This window comes from Antechinus flavipes, chromosome 2, assembly GCF_016432865.1.
Source record: "Antechinus flavipes isolate AdamAnt ecotype Samford, QLD, Australia chromosome 2, AdamAnt_v2, whole genome shotgun sequence".
Classification (NCBI taxonomy): Eukaryota; Metazoa; Chordata; class Mammalia; order Dasyuromorphia; family Dasyuridae; genus Antechinus; species Antechinus flavipes.
In genome coordinates, this window is record NC_067399.1 from 545,187,154 (window position 1) to 545,204,094 (window position 16,941).

The window sequence follows — 16,941 nt, forward strand, 5'->3', positions numbered from 1 at the left end:
TATATACTACACTAGAATAGTGATTTACACATTGGAATTTTATCCTTTCAAAGAAATTTGTCCTGTTTGTTTTAAAGTTAGCCTAATGCTTGCATGATTACTCTTTTAGTGGGAATAAAATAATTTAGTTAATATATTTTACTAGGGTTGTTTTTTTCTTAAAGTGCTTACAAGTGTTGAATTGGGTTAATATGATTTTCTTAGTGTTGTGATAACCTTATTTTATGATCTAGATTGATACAAATCTAATGCATGCTTTAATGCAGACTTTTACTCTGTGTGTATGTGTGTGTGTGTGCATGTGCGTGTACATGTGCATGTGTGTATGTGTGTGTATACTTTACAGTGTTATTATTTTACAGATTGGCCTAAATCAGGATGATTTGAGTCTTCTGCTTAGAATATTAGAAGAAAATCTTGGAGAGGCTGCTGAAGGGCTGGATAAAATAGAGCCAAGAATACAAGAGAAAAGTAAGGGAGCAATCAATATAAAAATAATATTCCCCTTCCCTACCTCTACTCCTAAATCCATAATTGTGATTATAACTATATTTATGTTTATTAATTGAAAGGAAGTTTTGTATAATACTGATAATAACTGGAATTTACATAGAATCAAAATATTTTCTAAGTGTTTTATGTATATTATCTTACTTGGTTTTCACAACCCTGTTAAATAGGCATATAATTATCCCCATTTTTACCCATGAAGAAACTAAGATTCAGATAAAATGCCTTGCATTTAAGTGTCTGAGATAGAATGCTAACCTAAATTATCCTAAAGATAAACCTCACACTCTACTGATTATACCAAATTTACCTCTTAAAAAAATTAACAGATACAGTACTCAGACAGAAACCTTGATTCAGTCAGTGAGGCACCTTACTTACTGTTTTTACTTCTGTGCAGTGAGGAAAATAATTTTCTTCTAGGCTATCTCACTGAATTTTGAGAGCTTCAATTGTAATATATGTAAAGAAGAGTTTTGTGGATTGTGAAATTAAATATGAATATTGGTTGTATTCTGTGTGTGTGTTGTGTGTGTATGATATTGTTTAAAATTTAATTTTTAAATGGAAGCTGTTAATGTTACTAATTAATCCTGTGTCAAGAGGCCATATGCACCAGAGGTGGATGAATTGTAGCTGATTCTACATTTTTAAGAAAATGAGAGATATGACAAGGAAAAAGCCTTATGATGATTAAAGCTAAAGAATGTTAAATCTGAACATACTATAATAATATAATATATAAGCACTTTAATGTCCTACTGTCTAAATAATCCCTTCCTCCCATGCTCTGCCAGAGATATACAATTTTGCCCAAAGATTCATGCCTAATGCCCAGTTAGGGATTTTCCATCTTATTCAGAGATTCTGTCACCTCTATCTCCATTTTTGACTTTAAGCTGTCTACTACCTTGTTGCAATGAACAATAAATAGCCTTTTATTCTGCCCAGCTGTGTGCATATGTGAGTATATATAATCATGCTGCCATTTACACTGGCATAACCAAAATCCAGTTTGTCTTTTTCTAACCCTGAAAAAGTGGTAGAATTTGATTTAGCCCAACAAGAGAAGTAAAGAATGAGAACCATGAAAAATACTTTGGTTTAAGGACCAGTGTTAATGGCTTCATTCAGTCTGTGAGGAAAAAGATTGAAATCCATATGGATCAGTCCTATTTCTCTAGAAGCTTATTAGGGCCAAGGGTAAGATCCAGTAAAAATAATTCCCCAAAGTGGAAAGAAGCTGATAAAACTTTGCAGTATATGCAGGAATGTCCTCTCCTGGAGAAAATACAAATGGAAAAAAGGTTCAATTAAAATATTTCAAGAGGGAAAAAATCTAATTAAAAATCTATCACACAAGCAAAACCAACAGGGAAGATACTAAAAAGAACACTAAATCCTCAAAGAGATTACAAGGTTTTCTTTATAAACTTTACAAAATCAAACCAATGCCTGATGAAAAACATTAACTCATAACAAGATATTTCAGAACAGTTTGAAAGAGAAATGAAAAGTCTTAACAATTTTAGAAAGGAATAAATGTCAGAACTTTTAGAATTCATAGCAGAAATAATATCCAGATTAGAAAAACTTGAAACTATTGTGGCAAATTTTCCAAAGAATAGAAATATTAGATTTAGAATATACTAATACTGAAAGTCTAGAAGAAATTAAACAAAAGGCAATAACTTTAAAGAACTCACAGTTTTTGCATAAATAACTTTGGGAAAGGAATTACAGAAACAAGTGTCTAAAGTCTACCAGAAGAACTCACCAAATAACAATAATATATTAACACTAGGTAGCATTATACAATAATTTAATGCTGCATAGTGTTAACCTCATTTGATCCTCACAACTTGAATACCGTAATAATAATAAGTAATACAGAAAACTGCCCAGAATTCCTCTGAAGGGAAAAAATAGAGTACCCATTTAAAGAAAACATAGATTCTCTTCAGGGAACAACAACAAAACAAGCCCGCTTTACTTCCAACTTTTTAGACACACAGTGGTTCTATTTAATAGTTGCATTGACAAACAACAAATTCTGCGACCAGCAAGAAGACCTTCAAATAAAGTTGAAAGAAAATCTCAGTAACACAAATCTATTCTTCAATCATTAGAAATCGCCAAAGGGAATAGGATAATATATTCCAAAAAAAGAGCAGAGGAGCTCAAGTGGCAATTTAGAATGACATACCTGTAAAATTGAGCCTAAGTCTGTAGAAAAGATGGAATTGTAATAAATGAAATGCAAAAAAGGAAAAAAGTGAAAGACATAAAAACAACAAGCAGAATATTCAAATTGTAAACAAAAGGTACAAAAGTATAACCAAGAGACAAAAAATAATGAAATACCTTGTTTCATCTCAAGTTTTTTTTTTTTAAAGACTGATATAGGAAATAAAACAATAACAGTAACAGAAAAAACAACAACAACAACAAAACTTCAGGAGGAATTATCAAGTAATTTTTTTTTTTAAGTACATAAGATAAAGATGAAACTCGAATTTAAAGATATCGAAATGAAGGATGGAGAAAAAGACCTTAAAAAAAATTCAGGGAAGGTAAAGCAAGATCTAATAAAAATTGGTTGGAAGAGAGAGTTCAGACTTGATACTTCAGAATCTTGAACTCCTCAAAGAATACAGACTTAAATATCTGTGAATATAGAACATTAGTCAAAGAGTAAACATTTAAAATAGATGGACTAATGAGAAGTTATATAGAAAACAACATAAAGAAATTATGAGAAAAAGATGCAGAAGATTTTTTTAAAAATTAACAAATTGGAGGAGAGGAGATAATTTGAACTTATTTGACTGAGGAGAGAAAAAAAGAATTAGATAACTAGATAAAAGAAAAAAAATCCTTGAAACTAGGCAATAAATTCACAAATACATGGGAAAGGAATTGGTGAGAAGAGAGATCTTGTGGGAATATGGTGATATATAAGAAGTTTAAGTAAATTGTAAGTAAAGTAATTGTAAGAGCCAAGTTGTAATTTAAAAGAGAAAAGAGAACAGAAAAAAAATTATTCTTTTTAAAATCATTATTGGGCACAGAAATGGAGGAAAACATAAAACGCACTCTAATATCTTTGAAATGAATGAATTGAACAATTCGACTCCCCAAAAAAGTGATGGAAAAAAATCTGGAAAGCAAAGATAAAGAGAATCAAATCAAAATGAGAAACTAGAATACAATTTTTTGGGTACTAAGTAAATCCAAAAAAGCGGGAGTTGCAATCATGCTATCACACAAAGTAGAAATAAAAATTTACAGTATAGTGATAAGCAGAGGAATTATATTATACTTAAACCATATACAATGAGTCAATATCAATATTAATTGAAATTTATGTTTCAGAAGACATTTAAATTTATGACAAATTTTTTGAATTACAGAAAAGTATAACAACACAATTATAGCTGACTTTAATGTTTCTCTATTAGCATTAAATAAATGTAATGAAAAATTCAAGAAACGTAAAAAATATAAAACAAAGAGTTGTAGAATTTATAGGTAAACATTGAATCTTCTGAAAGAATGTTCCTTTTTTTTTTTTCCAGTAGCATGTGGCACTTTTACAAAAATATACCATGTATTAGATCCCAGTTAAATTGCAAATAAGTATAGAAAAAGCAGACTACTAAATATCCTTTGCAGCCCACAGTACAGTGAAAGTAATATTTTATTCAGGATTCACAAACAAAATACAGACCTAACAGAATATTTAATAATGAAATCCTAAATAAAAAAATTTTTAAGGAACAAATAGAAATAAGTATTTCACAGTCAGTAGTAATGATGAGACACCATACTGAAAAAAACTAAAGCAATCCTCAGAAGAAAATTATATATATCCCTAGAAACATATGTTAATAAAATAGAACAGATATTAACTGAATATGTATTTTAAAAATTTAGAAAACCAACAAATAAACCGAAAATATGTGCAAAAGAGAAAATGTTGAAATTTTAGAGGAGAAATAGATAACTTGAAAATTTAAAAAAGATGGAATTGATAAACAATTAAAAGGTAGTTTTAAAGACTAAAAATTGATTAAAAATTATCCTACTTAATTTAAAAGAACCTAATATGCAGTCATATGGTCAAAATTGGAATTACTTAAAAAAACATAAAATGCCCAAGCTAACATAATTTATAGAGATTTTATTCCAGTCTCAGGGAAGTAGAATTATAAAAGATCTTCCATAGGAAATAAATACCTTTTGGCCCTGATGGATTCACAGAAGAATTCTATTAAACTTTTAAGGAAAAGTTAGTATTGATATTGCAGCTTGACAATATTGCAAAAATTTGTTGATTGTTGTTATAGATTGATCATAGGAATAATTTACATAATGAGACCAAGTAATAACATTTGTTTTGAGGAAGGAAAGATCTAGAATATTATGGGTAAATGATGAAAAATCATAGTAATGAATAGCAGAACTGTGGAGAAGGGTCCCACTACCCCCACCACCATCTATCAATCGGTTGCCATGTAAACCAGCCTTACAATAGTAGTCAGCTATTTCAAAGAATAGATAGGAAGTGGCATGTGTCAGGTGAAACAAATTAATGCATTATTGACTAACTATGACCCAAATTCCCCAAACCACTAGAGTAGCAGTCCTTCCCCCAAATACCATCATTCCTGTTTTTAATTCACCAAACACTCATAACAGATGCCATCTAACCTTTCTAGTTGAAGCAATAAGTCATCTCAAGAGGGAGAGAAAGACAGAAGATAACATGTCCCAGGTGGATCAAATCACCTCCGAGTCTTTGACTTTTGTTGGAATCCTTACTAACTGCTAACTAATTAGAGTTGATCTAATCTTACAAGAAGATGTTTTGGGCAGAACCTGAAACAAGGTACTAAGTAGAACTAATTAATACAAGGCTTGTGGTCACACCTTTACTCATTGGAGTTCAATGAGTTCACACCTCCCATGAAGCTCGTTGGGCCAGAGAGCACTATGGGAGAAAACCCATAATCCCATTCTCTCAGAAGAGTCAGATAAAAGGCCAGCGAAGAGGACTCTATGGCAGAATACATTATTTCCTCTTGGCTGGCTGGTCGCAGAAGAAAGTTCAGCTGGACTCGAGAGGAGCGACTCTGGTGGCAGACGAAGGGTTTTCAGAGGATAAAGCTACGAGTGGAGAGTTCAGTGGACAACCAGATTCATCTTCATCTCACACCACTGTAGTTGGTGGCTGGGCTCCCCAGAAGGAGTCAAGAGATTCATTCCATCTCTGTGTTGGTTGGAGGCTGAAGAAAGCAGAGGCAGAGGCTGAAGGACAGAACCTTTGGATTTGGAGACATCCGAAGGGCTCTAAGCCTCTAAACCGGCTGTGCCCTGAGAAGAACAAGAACTCCAACATTTGAACTCTAACAGACTTTCACCTTTCAAACCCTGGTGGAGACCTTGTAAGGCTCCAGTCTCTGAAGTCTGAGCAATAACATCACCCCTCTACTCCCAAGAATACCTATTTCCATTTTGTCCCCCACACATGTTATGAAAGAGATCAATCTTTGTGGAGATGGACCTGGCAATTATCTGTGCAGTTGCTACATCCTTCTATCCTCAGGGCAATAACTACTAAAGAAATGGGAAAGTAAGTTCTGGATACTAAGTGCTCGGCATTTTCAAATGATTCACCAACAAAAAATATGGTTTTATTTGTGGAAATAATGTTGAGATTATACATTTTGGTCTGATAGTCTTCTGTCCCAAAGATCATGAGGTCCTTCTTGTAGCTGAAATTGCCTTTATATGTCCTTCTCCTATTAGAATATGAGCTCCTCGAGAAGGGGTACTGTTTGGCTTTCCTATTTGTATTTCTAATGCTTAGCATAATCACTTGAAAAGAGTTAGTGCTTAATAAATTATTTTTTATTTGTTCCAGATCTTAAACTCTTATTATAAAAAAATAGTCATCAAAATCATTTGACACTTGTTAAAAGATAGAAAAGTCAATCAGTGAAAAAGATAATACAAACTAAAATCAGAAATAATTAATTCACTAATCCAGTATTTGATAAACTTGAAAACATAAATTACTAAGGAAAGAATTCTTTATTTAATAAGAACCATTTGGATAATAGGAAAGTATACTGGCCAAAAGTAGAATTAGACTAACAGATTGTACCATATTCTGTGATAAATTCAAATGAATATTTGACCTTGTATTAAAGATTTTACCATAAATCTTTTGTCATTTTATTACCTTTAAAATTTGACAAATGCAAGATAAAATGAGCGTTTCTATTTATACTATAGAACAAAAGAGGAGGATTATATGCAAAACATTTAAGACCAAAAGCCTCTCCATATTAGGCAGATATTTAAAGCAGACTGGCAAAGATGACAAAATATGGAAATATTGTTGGAGGAGTTGTGGAAAGGCAAATCCACAAAGTCATGGCATCATAGTGGAACATCTGAATTGCTATAACTACTTTGGAAAGCAATTTGGAATTGTACAAACAACAGTAACCAAAATATCCATAACCTTTAGCCCAGAAATTCCATTTATAAATTTCAGGGGTCCTCAAACTACAGCCCGCAGGCCAGATGCAGCAGCTGAGGTCGTTTATCCCCCTCACCCAGGGCTATGAAGTTTCTTTATTTAAAGGCCCACAAAACATAGTTTTTGTTTTTACTATAATCTGGCCCTCCAACAGTCTAAGGGACAGTGAACTGGCCCCCTACTTAAAAAGTTTGAGGACCCCTGTGATCAATGCAGAAAAATAAAACGGTTACTTATACACTATTCAAAGAACTGGAAACAAAATGGGTATCCATCTTTTGGGAAATGGCTAAACAAATTGTAGTGTATGATTGAATATAAATATGTTATTGCATATAATAAATATGAAGAACATAAGAAAACTTCAAAAGATTTATGTGAACTGATGTAAAGTAAAAATGTAATACTATATACACATTGATGACAACAAAGTAAATAGAACAACAATGAAACAATTTAAAAGGAAAGTTGTGAAATTATAATAGCCATGCTTGTACTTTTCCCCTCTTTTCTCTCTCCCAATCTTGACAAGGTGGAATTCAAGGGTTTGGAACACTATATAATTCTAGACTTTTTTTGGTGAATTGATGGTTTTACTGAACTTTTTTTTTTCCCTCTCTTTATCTTGGGTAAAAATATTAATTCTTTTAGAAAGAACAAGTGCATAAACAATGAGGAAATGTAGGTGATGTTAAAAGAAAAGATATCAACAAAAATTTATATAAAATGTTTCACTTATACTAATTATTTTTAATTAAGCTCATTTGGTACATGATTTCAGATAAATTAAAGTTCTTCATTAAGTAAAAGTTGAAGTCTGATATAAATGTGGAATGAAATTTTTACAGTGTCTACCTAGATAATTTAATATTTTAAGAAATTGTAATATGAGAAGAAAGATAACTACCACTACTTTTTTTTAAATGGGAATTTTCTTAGGATCTCTGGAATGTGATATAACAAATATCCCTACGCATTATTGTTTAACTTGTAATTGTAGAATTAAATTTTTTTTTTAATTTAGTGGTTGTTTTAGGACAGAATTACATAATTTTCTTCCTTGTTTATGAATTTATTTAGGCACAACTAAAAAACCTGGTGGAAGGTTCACATCACAACAAGGTTTACGTATGTCACAAGAAATTCTGCCTACGAGAGTTGAAGAAATTGTGCCAGAAGATGTCACTAATGTGCTGCTGAAATTTGAAATTAAAGAGGTGTGTATGTGTGTTGGTATTTATAGCCACTTTTTGACTGAGGATAGTTGAAAGGTTGGAATTGCTTTTAGAAATTTGTAATTATTCAATGCTTTGGAAGTAAAAATATCCCCATTACTAATCTAGTTTTTTGAAACTTCTGTGCTTCAATGGAGTTATATACTCTCTTCAATCCTTTCATTACTTATCCTGTGGGGTTCTTGCTTATATCCTCCCATAAATCTTCTTGGGGAGAAGTCCCCTCTTTTAAAATTATTTGATATTGTGGAGATGCTGTTATTGCAGGTCCTTTATCCATTGGTCAACTCTTACTCCCAGTGAGGATGGCTCTCCTTTTTTGTGTATATAGACAGCTGTCTGAGGACATTATCTTTTTTCTTTTTTTTCTTGGGTAGTTCTTTGCTGCTATTATGCTGTAGCTATGGTAAATCTTATATGGCTTCTTTTGAGATTTGTGTACAGTCAATTGTCTTTGTGTCAGTGCTGTTTTTAAATGTTTATGTTGGGAATGCTTATCAGGTTTTAGTCCTATTTAGATAATATATTTCAGAGGGAAAATTTTAGCATGAACTACAACTTAATTTGTAAAAGGAAAGTAAGACTTGGGATATGCCTTAGCCCAGACTTCAGTAAATTTTTTTTTTTTTTTGGCCAAATGTATTTATTTATTTTTGTTTTGTTTTGCAAAACCTTATATTCCAAATTTTTCTCCTTTCTTTCTCCTACTCCCCTAGACAGTAAGTTATCCAATATGTTAAATATGTACAATTCTTCCATACATATTTCCACAATTATCATGCTGCACAAAAAAAATCAGATGGAAAAGGGGAAAAAATGAGGAAAAAAAAAAAAGCAAGGAAATAACAACAAAAAAGGGGAAAATCCTATGTTGTGATCCACACTCAGTTCCCACAGTCCTCTCTCTGGTTGTAGATGGTTCTCTTCATCACAAGATTATTGGAACTGGTCTGAATTACCTCATTATTAAAAAGAGCCACATCCATTGGAGTTGATCATCACATAATATTGTTGTTGCTGTGTACAGTTTTCCCCTGATTCTACTTATTTCACTTAGCATCAGTTCATGTAAGTCTCTCCAGGCTTCTCTGAAATCATTCTATTGATCCTTTCCTATAGAACAATGAATAAGTTATGGTAAATGGAAGAATGGCTGAATAAGTTATGGTATATGAGTGTTAAGGAATGTTAACATTCCAGTAGAAATACTGTTTGGTCAAAGGACATGCACAACTTGGTAGCCCTTTGGGCATAATCAGGAAGTATTTTTAAAGAGGAATAAGTCATGGAAGAGATCCAGGTAATAAAAAGTAAGTTAAAGGATTTTGGTTTTTTTGGGAGAATCTTTTTTAAGAGTAGAAAGGAGAATATCATCTAAAAATATAGATGTCTCTAAAAATTCTTAGAGCAATATTAATGGATTTCCCTCTATCCTCTTATTTTTCTTTGTTATCCTATAGTTTGAGATACTCTGCTTTAATCCACTGTGAAGCCTTAAAAACTGAACAATATTGGAATTGATAATACTTTATTATTTCATGAGAATGTGGCCATTTATATTTAAAAAATATTTTCATTGTTTTCTATTTTTTATGGTCACATGTGCCTTTGATTTCCAAAAGTAGTTTTCTTTATGTTTAGTCGTTAATTCTGATTATTATTTAATTTCTTTGGTGTGCTTCATGAAACCTTAGTAACAGAGTTCTTAATTGGAAAATTTGTAACATTATTTTTATTTGTGTCTTTTTTTTTTTTTTTTGGATTACTGGAAACATGATTACTTGGTTAAGGGAATTTTAACCCCAAAACAATTGGATAATGAAATGATTTACTAGTATAGAAATAATCCTATTTACTAATTGTATAATTGTATATGTTTCATATATATCCTTATTTTCATTCTAGGCAATTTTCAGATTACTTGCTAAAAAGGAGGAGATATGATACTAGATACAAACACATTAAGATGGTAATTTAGAAGGAAAAAGACCTTGACTTTTGATTACCACAGCTTTTTATTCCATTTATGATCTCCTTGGTAATACCTGTGCATTTAAGTAACTTAAATCAGACATTTCCTTTTTTTTTTTGGTGAATTCTTTTGAAATTTTTTCTTTGATTACCTGTCAGTTTTTTTTTCCCCTTCAGCAAAATATGTTTTAAACTTACATGTAGAAACCTACCCATTTGTAAATGAAAAGATATTTCATATGGCATGCATGTAGGTTCTTGAAAGCAGCAAAATATAAAGCATGACCTGAGGAACCATCAGTCAACCGGCATTTATTAAGTGCCTCCTGTGTGCTAGGCATTGTGACTTGGATGCTGAATAGACAAAAAGAAATTATAAAAAGTGCCTGTCTAATTTTTGTCTATATATATATGTGTGTGTGTGTATGTATTATTATTATTATTCTATTATTTTTATTATTTTTTTAGAATAGAATAGAATAAATAGAATATTTATTATTCTATTATATTATTATTATAAGATTCTATATTATATAGAATATTATTCTATAAGAAACAATTTCAGAGATGCTTGGAGAGTTAAATGAGCTGAAGCTAAGTGAGCAGAACCAGGAGATCATTGTACATGGCAAGATTATGTGATGATCAGTTCTGATGGGTGTGGCTCTTTTCAATAGTGAGATGACGCAGGCCAGTTCTAAGGATCTTGTGATGAAGAGAGCCATCTGTACTCAGAGAGAAGACTGTGGAAACTTGAGTGTGAATCACAGTGTAGTACTTTCATCTTTTTTGTTGTTTGCTTGCATTTTTTTTTTCATATTTTTTTTCTTTTTGATCTGATTTTTCTTGTGTAGCATGATAATTGTGGAAATATTTATAGAAGAATTACATATATATTTAACATATGTCTGGGGAGGAGGTAGAGAGAAGGGAGGGAGAAAAACTTTGGAACACAGGGTTTTGCAAGGGTGAATATTGAAAACTATCTTTGCATATATTTTGAAAATAAAAGGCTATTTTAAAAAAAAGTTAATCTAAATCAATCAGTACATCAACTAAGTGTGACACTATATTGTGTTCCCCATCTCTCTTGATTATTGTAATTATTCAGTGTTCATTTTTGTCATTGTTCCATTTTTATTTTTGTAGTCATTATGTATGGCTTTTTTTTGGGGGGGGGGGGGCTATTTTACTCTGCCTCAGTTCACTTCTGCCCAATCCCCTAAAGACCTTTCTCTAAGTCCATTAAGATTATTTAGCTGTTTATTTTTTTGGTTTTGCTACATGACTAGCTCACAAAGATTTCTTTCAACCTATGAAATTTTAACACTCCATACATTAAAAAAAAATCTCTGAAAGTGATTTTCATTTGTCATTTGAGGCATTATTTGTTCCATCTTGGATCTTGGACAAATAATTTATGATATGCCATGATTTCCTCATCTGTGAAAATGAGAGAATTGGACAAAATAATCCTTAACGGTTTAGTTCTTGGTCCGATAGCAGCTTCACTAAGATTTTATATAGGAAAAATAGGAAAGGAAATAACTTTACTTAATCTAGAAACTCACTTTTTATATTTCACATTTTTTTCTTCACTCACTGTTAAAAATTATAGTTGTATGGCTATAGTATTCCAAAGATCTCTGATTTTTATGTACCTTCTAGTGTGCCTTATGCTCAGATAGTAATTTAGGTATAACCTAATTTCCTATAACATGTATCAATTTTTTGTTATTCTGTCTTTATGAGTTTTTAAAATGTTCTCTTATATAAGAATAATCAAATCAATTAAATGTTTTGTGTTCATTTCTTAGGTTCTGGTGACGCTGATGAAAAAATCAGAAAAAAAAGTCAAGCCTTTACATGAACTAAATGTGTTGCAGCTTGGAGTGGAAACCAAGGTTAAAACTCATGTTATGACTGCTAAAATGTATCTGAAGAAAATTAATATGAAATCTCATGATTTCAAAGGTAAGTGTAACATAGTAGGCTTGATGAAAGTGTTAATAGCAGAAAGAGGTGTTTGTTTTTTCTCATTATCATGTTAAGGGTCTATAGAGTGGTATTCTAAAACACTTTATGTAACAAATTTTAGTAAATAAAATTTTGTTTTCTATTAGGACTCCTCATTGTTTGACAGAAAACTTTGTTACTTTTTTTAAAACCTTAATTATGTGTTGACAATGAAGTTTTAAAACAGTTGTCATTGATTACTTTAAAAATGTGACTTTCAAGTGGGTTGATTTCTCAGGCAGATTTTCTGTCTTATAGATTCTGAAGGAGAACCTCTTTGCATCATTAACTCTTGTAATGTAACTGATGAACCACTTCTAAAAATGGAATTCATAAAGGTATTGTTTATTTTCTAGAACTCTTTACTATTGTGTAGCTGTAATAATTTGTTTGGCATTTCTCTTCCTATTCTTTTTTATTTGATTTAAAAACATTCTATAGTGGTAAGCTTATATTTAAACTTCTGCCATCTTGTCTGCTCTTACCCTTGGAAATTTCCATTCATCTTTAAAGACTTTCAATTCCAGTTACTAAAAAAATTGTCAACTCAAAGTTAAATAGAAGTTTAGATCCATTTAATGTAAGCTATATTTCTTTGCATTGCCTCACTCAATCATTTTGTTTTTCCTAAAAATTACTGTTAAAATGAAACTGCATATATTTGTGAGAGACTTAGACAAAGACAATGTAAGAAGAAATTTAACTCCAAGTAACTGGATAGCTAATATTTACATTTAGGATTTTATTTCAGTTTGGGAATTTTAATGCCTTTGGTTTGGGAAAAGATGCTATTAGCACAAAGTATTATATGAATTAGAGCTGAAAAGGATGTTTAAGAGGCCTGTAACACCTCTTCCCTGCATAAGGAAATTGAATCATAAAGCAATTAAGGCTTGTCCAGGGTCACATAGTAAGTTTCTGAGGTGAGATTTACACCTGTGTTTTCATGACACTAAGCCCATTGCTTACCCACCTAGCTCCCTATAATTGTGCATCTTTATTATTTTTTGATTGATATTTGCCTGGTTGCTTAGTCATATCTGTCCTTGTCTGGCACCATAAATCTAGTCAGTACTAGATTGACTTTGACAAACTCTGAATCATCTTTCCCTTTCTCTCTGTTTGTAATGTTACCCTACAAGTGAAGGTCTCTCTTATCTCTTCTCTAGGTACTGTAACCTCCTAACTGATCTCTTTGTTCCCAATCTTTCTTCTGCTAAATGTAGCCTTTACATAGCTATTAAAATTAGTCTTCCTAAAGCACAGTCCAACTGTATTAATATGCTGTTAAAATTTCATATAATCAAATTATTAGATGTAAAAAAAAACTTTAGAGATTCTATTTTCATTTTCATTTTTAGATCAGCATTCTTATTTATAAGATTTCACAGAATATGAAACTTACAGCTAAGTTTAGTCACCTGCATATATATATCAAATTAGTAGCAGGGACTAGACTTATAACCAAGTCTGTTGATTCTAAACCCAATACTTTTTTTGTTCTCCTAACTAAAGATAAATTAATGAACTCTTCTTCCTGTTCAAAAGAAAAAAAAAAAAGAAGAAGAAGAAGAAGAAGAAGCAAGGCTTCAACCTGTATTACCATTCTTGTTTTATACTATTCCCTTTGACAGTATTCAAGCCAGAGGGAAATGAACTCTTGCTGTTCCCCAGTTCTGTACTGCCGTTGTGTATTTCCTGGAAATTGCCATGAGTAGATGTAAAGGTCTGAAACTATGAAAAGGTGTACTTTAATCAGACAGCCGAGCACTTAAGGCTAATTACCTATGTGAGACAATGAATGACTCTCTTAGCATATGTTTGGATAAATGGCTCTTCTCACAGTTGATGCTGGCTCAATGTTTGTGTTAAGATAATTGTAAGCAAGGATTAGAAGGTGAGGTGAGAGAGGCCAGAGTCACTTGGTGGCAGGACAAGGAGGAGAAAGGTGGAGATTCTGGACTCCAGAATCGAGAAGAGCTCTTTGGTAAAACTCCTGACAGTTTGCCTGCTTCTCCCCCTAAAGACCAAGGGCTTTTACTTATCCTGATTCTGGCTGATCCTGAGGTCTCCAAGGAGCTAGCCTGGACTTAACAAGCCGACGTTCAGACTTTAACATTTCAGCTCCCTGAAATTCTTATAAGACTTAGTTCAGATTCTGCCTTATCCATGAAGTTTTCCATGATCAGCAGTTTCTGCCCTCCCCTGTCCTTCCTTATATTTCCTTGTAGTATTATATTCAGGTTTTTCTTTTGACCTTTTATTTTACATTGTGTCATGATTTACATAGGATCATAGATTTTGAACAGGGAGGAACCTTTGAGGTAATCTTGTACTTCTCAAAGCCTCTTCCATTTTCCTGGTTTAAAATGATAGTTTTTGAGGACATTGATTTTTTATCTTTGTTTCCATAGGGCCAGAAGATAGCTGTTTAATAAACTGGGAGTCTATATGACTTCATTGCTTTAAATTAAGGGAATTAAAAGGGAAATAGGAATAAAAGACTAAGGGATGAGAAAGGAAAAATTGTTACATTAGAGTTAAAAGACAATCCTGACTAGTAGGCAGGCATTGCACATAAATTTTAGCTATAACACTATCATGTGATCTTAGTCGTCATTTTGAGCCTCAGTTTCATTATTCGTAAAATGGGACAATTAATTTAGATGACCTCCAAGTCTATTTCTGCTCAGGCTAGTGAATTCTTTTAATTGTAACCGTCTATCTTCTCTAGCAGTGACAAAGATAAATTATAAGAAATTTTTTTCTTCTAGCAACATTTACTTTTTAAAGCAGAAACAGTAATTATATACTGAGTACTTTTTCCCTTTTATATTTTTTTAATAATATAGCAGAAGAAATGAAAGCTGAGTATATAGTCCAGTCATTTTGACTTTTTAGACATTTAGAATATGATTTCTTAGATTTTACCATATATTCAAAGTATTATATTAAGTAGAAACATTTTTTATACTGTGGATATAAATTTACTGAGCCTTATTTAAAAAGTGAAGAGTTTGGAAAGAGTTAGAAAAGAAAGAGTTAAGAAATCATATAAATAAATCAATAAAATAAATTCAGTGTGTATGTTTTTAGTGTCTGTATTCAAGTGATCTAATCTTTATTTTACAGGCAAACAGTGATGGACCAGAATTTAAAACTGTTCATAATAGTACCAAACAAACAGTAAAGGTAATTATTTTATGCTTCATTCTCAGGCATTAATTGTAGGATTAATCAGTTAATCTAGTTCCAACAAATTGCCTCAGATTTTGTAGGATTTCACCATCAATATAAGCATAACACAACAATAGTATTAGTTTCTCTGATAGCTATATAAAAATAAAGGTCTCATAGGAAAAAAGCTTAATTTCCTAGGAAAAATAATTTTCTTCACTGAGTTCAGTTGTGAATCAATTCAGTATGTGTTGTTCTCTTGGAAGTGGCTTTTAAAAAGGTTAGGTGACTATTGTTTGACTCAGTGTTTTATTGGCTAAAATTTTTAGCTAGCATTAATATAGGAATATTCTACAGGAATATATTTTAAAATAGATGACATTGTCTTTATTTTAAAGCTTTTTATTTTCAAAACATATGTATAGATATTTTTCAACATTGACCCTTGCAAAACCTTTTGTTCTAATTCCCACCCCCCACTCCCTTCTCCCTGATGGAAAGTAATCCAATATATGTTAAATATGATAAGAATACATGTTAAATCTACTATGTGCGTATATAATTATACAATTTTCTTGTTGCACAAGGAAAAATCAGATTAAAAAAGAAAAAATGAGAAAGAAAATAAAATACAAGCAAACAACAACAAAGTGAAAATGCTGTGTTGTGATTTACATTCATTTCCACAGTTCTCTCTCTAGGTAGAGATGGCTCTCTTCATCACAAGACCATTGGAACGGCTTGAATTATGTCATTGATGAAAAGAGCCACATCTAGATGAGAATTTCTGAAGACTTTAGATTAAAAGTAAATTTTAATGTGTAAAGATTTTTAACCTCTTATAATTGGATACATTTATTGCCTACAACATATTTCAGCATTCAGTGCAGTTTTTGTCTGAAATATGGCCTGAAATCTCATCAAAGTGCCTGAATCTTTGAGTAAACTAATAGATTTGTGAAGCTTTATAAAACCAGTTAGAGATTAAAAAAAAAAAGTTACTTTTGTGCTTAGTAAGAATAAATATGGAGGCAGCTCTCTCTAGTCCTCTCTGGTATTTTGAGATATTCTGTTGATTAACTTGTGCAAAAAGTTTTTTATTCTTGTTTTTTATGATTTCTAAAATTATTTTCTATTGTTTCTTGGCTTAGGTATCATTTTCATCATTAGATTTAGTCCTCCATTTGGAATCTTTGCTATCTATCATGGACTTTATGTCTTCAGCTATTCCATCCCAGGGCCTTCCCACTAATCAGAAGGGATATGAGATGAAACTGCCAATAGAGGACCTTAAAAGCACCACAGTCAAAGCTGGTATTATTTTATCAATAACTATTATTCTTTTAATCAAAACTAGAATAATTATATAAAAAAACTTTGTTATAATGTGCAAAAGAAAAGAATTCAATAAGTTCCATCTACAAAGGCAGCCTGGGGATATATATAAAAGAAACAAAAATGTGATCCTTACTGTGATAATAA

The 16,941-nt window shown here is 31.6% G+C and overlaps 1 protein-coding gene across 1 annotated transcript in view; it reads left to right on the plus strand.

Moving 5' to 3' along the window:
- The window catches only part of VPS13C (vacuolar protein sorting 13 homolog C), a 186,969-nt gene that overhangs the window by 81,483 nt on the left and 88,545 nt on the right, over nucleotides 1-16,941 (plus strand). Inside the window, 6 exon segments of the mRNA XM_051973796.1 lie at nucleotides 363-567; nucleotides 8,141-8,277; nucleotides 12,084-12,240; nucleotides 12,541-12,620; nucleotides 15,415-15,474; nucleotides 16,611-16,773. Coding sequence (XP_051829756.1) covers nucleotides 363-567; nucleotides 8,141-8,277; nucleotides 12,084-12,240; nucleotides 12,541-12,620; nucleotides 15,415-15,474; nucleotides 16,611-16,773 — 802 coding nt within the window.